At 59.1% G+C, this 6,858-nt stretch overlaps 1 protein-coding gene across 1 annotated transcript; it reads right to left on the bottom strand.

The window, feature by feature from the left end:
- Positions 1–1,416: 1,416 nt before the first annotated feature.
- LOC130581634 (ras-related and estrogen-regulated growth inhibitor-like) lies at positions 1,417–6,858 on the bottom strand. The gene is made up of 4 exons (XM_057379872.1): positions 6,679–6,858; positions 3,165–3,221; positions 2,482–2,555; positions 1,417–2,042 (listed from the first exon to the last, which is right to left on the bottom strand). The coding sequence occupies exons 1-4, from the start codon at positions 6,773–6,775 to the stop codon at positions 1,557–1,559; spliced, it is 714 nt and encodes a 237-aa protein (XP_057235855.1). The 5' UTR covers positions 6,776–6,858; the 3' UTR covers positions 1,417–1,556.

Here is a 6,858-nt window from a genome sequence, read left to right on the forward strand (position 1 = left end):
GGCTCGAGCCAGCAGCTAATCCATCCCTCTGGAGAAGCCTTGGCAATATTTGGGAACTGAGCAACGTGGAATGAGGGCACCCAAATCCTTCATTTGACAGGCTCGAGTGTGTGTCCAGCATCCCAGTGGAGTTTAATCCTTCTTAAGCTCTTCTCTCCCCATCCCAGTGCTTYCCAAACTGGATCCTCTCCAGCCAGCCAGCAGCACCCACCCCAGCTCCCACTGTTCAACTCCCTTGGGAATGCCCTAAACCCCGTAGAAGTAAACAAAAACCCTCCTTGTGCAGCCCCCTGAGGTGTTTGGGCCCCATTTGGGGTCTGTTCATACACAGAGCCCTGAGCAAATTTTAATTCATTAAATTAAATTTAATCAAATAAAATTGGCATTTTAATGAAGGCGCTGAGAAGGAGCAGCCCCAAATTGCTCTCCTGGCCCAGCCCCCTCACTGGGCTAATTTTTTTCCCACAGAAGAGTGTGAGTGTTTGAGCAAAGATGGAATTCAGTGAATCCCCTTGGACAGACACAGGTAGCACCAGGAAGCACCTTTGGGAACGGTAGGAGGAGAAGGGGTGTCTGGGTGGGTTCTGGAGCTGGGTTAAGTGGTTTCCCAGGCTGTGATCCTCCAGGGAAACCTTTTAGAGATGGAGGGAGCCAGGAGGGTGCACGGTGCCAGGGCTCAGGGGGAGGATAAGGGAGGTGCCCAGCCCTAATTTAAGGGTGATCCCACACCGTGTCCCCCTTCCCTTCAAATCCCGAAAATGACCCATCCTGGGAGTGCCACAGGCGGTTGGGAACTCGGCTTTTATTGTCACAGGACGCAGCAGCAGACAATGGGGTGGGGCACAGGGGAGTCACACCACAGGGTCCCAGCACAGCCACCCCGACTGGCCACACAGCCCTTGGCACCCGGAGTGGGGGAAAGAATATGAGCCACAAACCCAGCTCCTTCCCATGCCTTTCCTGCCCAATGCAAAAAGATGAATCCTCAGCCCACGGTGATTTTCCTCAGGGAACAGGGCCGGGGATGAGCAGCACCTCAAGCAGCTCCTGGAACCTCCCTTGTGTCCATGATGGGCTGGAAGGGGATCCAGGGGGGATCCAGGGGGTTTCACTCACCAGCCAGGCTGAGGAAGCTGGCTYCATTCCCAGGGAATGGCTGATGCCAGCCTGGGAGCCAGCACGGCCCTGGGGGTCACCCGGCGTGGTGGGTGCTGGGTTTGGGGTACACACACACCCAGAAGGCTCAGGGCAGGGGTGAAGCCCCCCCAGACGTGTCTGTGCTGAGTCTGAGCCCCTCCAAAACACGGCTGAGCCTGCAGGGACTGTCCCAACACCACTGGAGCCACCAGGGCCACCTTGGCTGCAACTGCAGCCATGCCAGGGGAGGAGGAAGGAACAAAGGGATCGGATGGATGGATGGAGAAAACCTTCCCTGCTGGCACAAAGCCCACTTGTAAGAACCCACCCAATCCCACCCTCCCCACTCCTGATCTTCCCCTGCAGAAAGTCGGCACATCCCCAGCAGCCGCCCCTATCCCGGGCCGGAGCGGGGCCGCTCACTCAGGAATGTAATCCCGGAAAGAGTTAAAGCTGAGGCTCCGGCCCGCCGAGTTCAGGCTGGAGCTGGCTTGCATCTTGGGAATCTTCTCCATGAGCTTGGACACTGTCCTCCTCTTGAAGGAGCCCGGTGAGAAGTGGCCCTGCCGGAGCAGCTCCTGGTAGAGGCTGCTGAACACCGCCACCGGCTCCTCGTAGCTGTCCCGCGTGGAGATCTCGTAGAAGGGGATCTTGAGGGCTTTGGAGAGGTTCTCACCATCCTCGGTGGACACCATCCTGTCGAACTGCAGGTCCTTCTTGTTGCCCACGATGACGACGGGCGGCTGCTCGGCGGCGCCGCCGCGCTTGGGGCTGGCGTGCAGGTGGTTGATGAGGAAGCAGAGCCGCATCACCTCGTCGAAGCTGCAGCGRTCCGTCACTGAGTACACCACGGCAAAGCCATCACCCCACTTGATCTTCTCCTCGATCTGCAGCGAGTCCTCCTCCTGCYGGGGCACACGGAATGCCAGCGCTGCCGAATGCAGCCCGGAAAAACCTCCCGAGGGCCCGGCGCCGTCTCCGGGAAGGGTTTGGGGGTGGCAGCGGTAACACCGGCAGCCCGGGGTGGGGATGGGGTGGCTTGGGCTCTGTGGCAGGTGGGGACAGCCATCAGCCCTGTCCTGATGTGGACATGGGGCAGTCAGAGCTCTCTGGAGCCACCAGAATGCTCTGCCAGCACAGGGAGCAGAGCTGCGCCCCACACGGGAATAGGGAAATATTTACCCAAAGCCACCACACTGTAACCGATGTTAGAGAGACATAAATTCACCAAAAATCCCTTTTCTCGAGATAAACACCACGGTATTGCAGACAGCAGGGATCAGGCCAGTGGAAGGGCAGGGACTGGCTGCTCTGCTCCCATGGTGTTTTCCCRGCTGAGCTCACCTGTCCGGCCGTGTCGAGGATCTCAAAGTGCACCATCTCCCCGTCCATGACAGCCACGTGCCTGTAGATCATTTCTGGAAAGCACAGAYGGGGAAAGTGTGTGAGAGAACCCATGGGGAGCAGCCACAGCCCCGGTGGCCTCTGTCACCTGGGCGGCTGAGAGGGCAGCAGTGACCAAAGTGTGGGGGAAAGAGAGGTTCCACAGGAGAGTGGGAGGAGGGGAGGGGACATTTCTGGGACATTCCAGCAAGGACACAGCTTCAGTGCTCAAAAAAMCCCCAAAATCCTAGAATTTGGAGAGCATAGGCTCCAAGGGCTTAGATGCTTCCAGTCCCTTAAAAGCCACCCCCCAGCAGATTGGGAAGGAATTTGAGGAACTGAGGAGGAACTGTTGGTTTGATGGTTGGWCTCTTAGAGGCCTTTGCCAACCTRAATAATTCTATGTGATCCTATATGRTTCTATRATCCCATGACYGAGCCTGCAGCACCYCCCTRTGCAATCCRATGGCTCATCCCAAYGGATTYTGCCRTGAACAACAGCAGAAAGGGAAAAAGGGATGCAGGAGCCAGGGAGGTRTCAGGATGGCTGTGGCCTTTGAGGAGAARKAAGAGGGAATATGGCAAACTTGGAMGCAGAGTCACTCTGCCACAGTGACRGCACCAAGGAAAAGGAGTTTTCCTACCTAGGGTCGGATCGTAGTCTCCAATGAATCTCCTGGTGATGAATCGCACGGTCAATGCTGGGAAAGAACACAAGGAGCCCTGTTAAGAGTTGTCAGTCCTCTGAACTCAATTTTCCTCCTTGCAGGGGCAAAGGAGCAGCAGGAGCAGCCGCAGCTCAGGCAATTAAACCCCCTCATCTGATTACCCAACTCCCTGCACCAGAGCCAGGCGAAGCAAATCCCAAATCACCGGCAAAACCCTCCCCGGGACCTTTTGGACTTGGCCCTAAAGTCTTTTCCAGGAAAACACAGTGCTGATGCCTGGAGAGGGAAATTCGCGACAAAGACATGGTTGGGAGGGTGAAGATGGTGCAAGAGTGGAGTGTGGAAGTGGTGCTTGAGTCCCTCAAGGTGGTGTTAATGATGGTAATGGAGATGGGAGTGAAAGGCAGTGGAGAGGCTGAGAGTTGAAAGGCAGAAGGAGTGGAAAGTGAAATTAGAGGAACAGGGGGAAGAAACAGGGGAAAAAAAAGACCAAAAACAGCTATGCAGCAGCACAGAGCCAGGAGGGAGAGGAGGGAGAAGCTGTGGTGGAAGGGAGGGAGGGAAAACAAACAAGGATAAAACTCACCAGAACCAGCATGTGATAAAAACCCTTCCAGAAACAAAAGGGAGAATGAAACACCACCACCAGGCTGGAGCAACACTCCGAGCTCCCTTTCCTGTGCAACCCAGGGTCAGTTTGTCCCAGCTGCCCACCAGCAGATGCTTCTGGTGTCCTGCCCTCACAGACCCACACCAGGCCAGTCAAGATCTTTGTGTTTATTCCAGGAATATGGCACCCTACATGGGCCAGGCTTAATTAACCACARAAAGAGGGATGCAGCAACTTCTCCTGCCTCCCACACTTGTCTGGTTCCTCTTTGGGGGCTTCCCCATCTTCTCACCCCCCAATCCATCTCTGGGTTTAAACCCTGCCCAGCAGGGAAAGGATTTGACGGGAAAAGCAGGTGATTGAGCCAAATTGCTCTGAGGACATAACCAGGCATCCTGCAGGAGGCACCTACAGGCACCTTCAAAGAGGCGACGGAATTATCAGGGGGAGCAGGACGAGGCAGGCTCGGTCTCTGGAAAGCACCTGATTGTGTGTCATATGTCAGGCAGCCACCCAAAGCTGGAGCACATGGTGTGGGATGAGAAGAGGAGCCAATTAGATTGATTAAAAATTGGCTGGAGCGCAGGAACACGAGTGGAGCTGCCAGTGGGGGAAGCGGCCACAGGCGCTGCGGCCGTGGCCACCCATCCTTATAAGGAGGTTTTTCTCCCCATCCCGAACATCTGTCGCCTCAGGAAGAGCTCTCCTTGGGGCTGGAAGGGTTAATGGTGCATTAACTGTGGGCTCAAGGGGTGATTTACCTACCCGGGAGCCAGGCTGGGCACCTCAGGATCGAGTGCCCACGTGCTGCCCTGTTTATCCGATCCAGCACCGATCCATCTTCGCTCCAYGTGCTGCAGGCAGAGCTCTGCTCTGGATTATGGCAAAGTTTACGCCGGGCAGCAGCAGCAGCAGAGGATAACRCAGGCCCTGGCCGGGCTGGATTTCCATCCCCCACCGGTGATTCACGCAGCCCTGATCCTTAAACCACGCAGCTGCTCCCAAACCCACCCCCGCTCGGAGGGTCTGGGACCCCGGATCACCGGATCCTGAAGGTTTCCAAACCGCTCCGAGGAACCCCAGACTTGCTGAGAACCAAGGGTTATTTTTCCCTTTTGCAGCTGCCCACACGCGATTTGCCCTTTGGTTGTTCCCACCGCTCAGCCCTCCCGACCTGGCTCTGTGTCCCAGGAATGCAGCAGCTCTTCCCGGGGATGCTCTGGGGAGCGGCCCTGCATGAAACCCACCTGCAGCCTCCCCTGCCTCACCCCCCGCCCTACACACACATTGCACTCCGCTCTGCTGGGCAGGAGGGATGCCATCCCCACCTTGGGGACCGGCTGCCTGCCCCCATGTCCTCCCCAGTCCCACAGCAGCTCGAGCGATGATGCCGCTGCTTTTGGCTCCTTCCTCGCCTCTCTCACACTCGCTCCATCCCCTGGAGTGTCACCTGCCAGCTGGGCAGGGACAGCAGGACAGTCCCCGGGGAAGGTGACACCATGTCCCCTCTCGGGGGAGGACGTGCAGAGCAGCGCCCAGGGGACACAGATGGGGAGGGGCTCGCTCAGGGTCGCCAGCCCGCGGGGGATCGTGTGCCTGCCCTTCCCGGGGGCTGCTCCAGCTCTGCTCCACACCAACCCCGTACCGATGACCCMCCCTGTGCCCCGACCCCCGGCCTGTGTCACTGTCATACCGGCACGAACGCCACTGCTGCGGGGCACGAAGGCTGACAAACCCAACCGGAGGAACTTTTAAAGACCCTCGGCATGATCCCACCCCTGTGCCGGCTGGGATGCACGGCAGCAGGAAGACACGCGTGCCTGGGCTGGGGGCGAGCCGAAAGCTCCAAACACCCCGTACCCGCGGCTCCATCTGCTCCGGCGGGGCCAAGCGCTGCCAGGGACACCCCCGCGGCTCTGGATCCCCCGGAGCTGAGCCCCATCCCGTGCTCCAGCAGCGCTCAGGGAGAGCTGCGAGTTGYTTCCTTCGGTTTAATCAGGGAATTAGGATTTTTCGCTAATGCCAGTKGCTGGACGCGGAAACGCAGCGCTCCCGGCACAGGTGCCACCGCTGTGGTGCCTGCCCTTTTCCAAAGGGACAGGACATTCCCTGTCMCTAAGAGCACGGCAGCTTGGCTGTGTCCTATCGGGCGCTGCAATGTGGACTCATATGGATCCCCCGTTTTCCTTGCCTCTGACCCCACCCCTGGGTGCTACAGGGGACACCTTTGCCCGCGAAGTGCTCACAAGGAACGGGAAATGGGGAAAGATGATCCCCAGGAAGGAATGGGGTGAAGGAGGGAGCTGAGRTGCCCTCAGCGCAGTATCCCAAACCCCCAGGCCGGCAGGCACAGACGGAGAGCGCTGAACAAGGCGCAGGGAAGGGGAGTTTTCCCGAAGGAAAACAGCCCGGTGCTGTGGAGGAGGCTCCGCAAAGCTGCTGCGGGCTCTGCGAGTGAGCAGCGAACTCCTCACACCCGCGAAAACCCAATCTCGAGCTCGGCTTTTGGGAAAGTTCTCCCGGTCAGTGATGTCCACCCCGGGCCCCCCACGCAGCTGGGGACCCCTTTTGCACGGGAAAACCTCGGTGGGACGAGTGTCCATATGGGAAACTCGAGGGGAAGGAAACACAGCGCCCTGAAACCCCACGGGCTGGGGGACACCGGGGTGATGTCCCCTGTCCCGGCTTTCTGAGGGACACGGGAAGGTTGGTCCCTCTGCCCGGGACGGAGAACACCGCGGGAATGCTGGGGAGATGCCAGAGGGATGCAGAGGATGCCAGAGGGGTGCCAGAGAATAGCAGAGAGATGACCGAGAGGTGCAGGGGGGATGGCGGAGGGACGCGGGGACACCGSGGGGACACCGCRSAGCTCSGTCCTACCTGTCTTGCCCACAGCGCTCTGTCCCAGCACGACGAGGCGCAGGGTGCGGGCCGGGCTGAGGCTCACGGAGCGGCGCAGGGGCCGCGGGAAGCTCATCCCGGAGCCGGGCCGGGGCTGCCCCGGGATCCGCCGCTGCCCCCGCTCCGCCGGGCGCTGCTCCGCCGGCTCCGCCCCGGGGG

The sequence above is a fragment of the Malurus melanocephalus genome, unplaced genomic scaffold, assembly GCF_030028575.1.
Source record: "Malurus melanocephalus ecotype Western Australia unplaced genomic scaffold, MMel_1.1 scaffold_426, whole genome shotgun sequence".
In the NCBI taxonomy this organism is placed as follows: Eukaryota; Metazoa; Chordata; class Aves; order Passeriformes; family Maluridae; genus Malurus; species Malurus melanocephalus.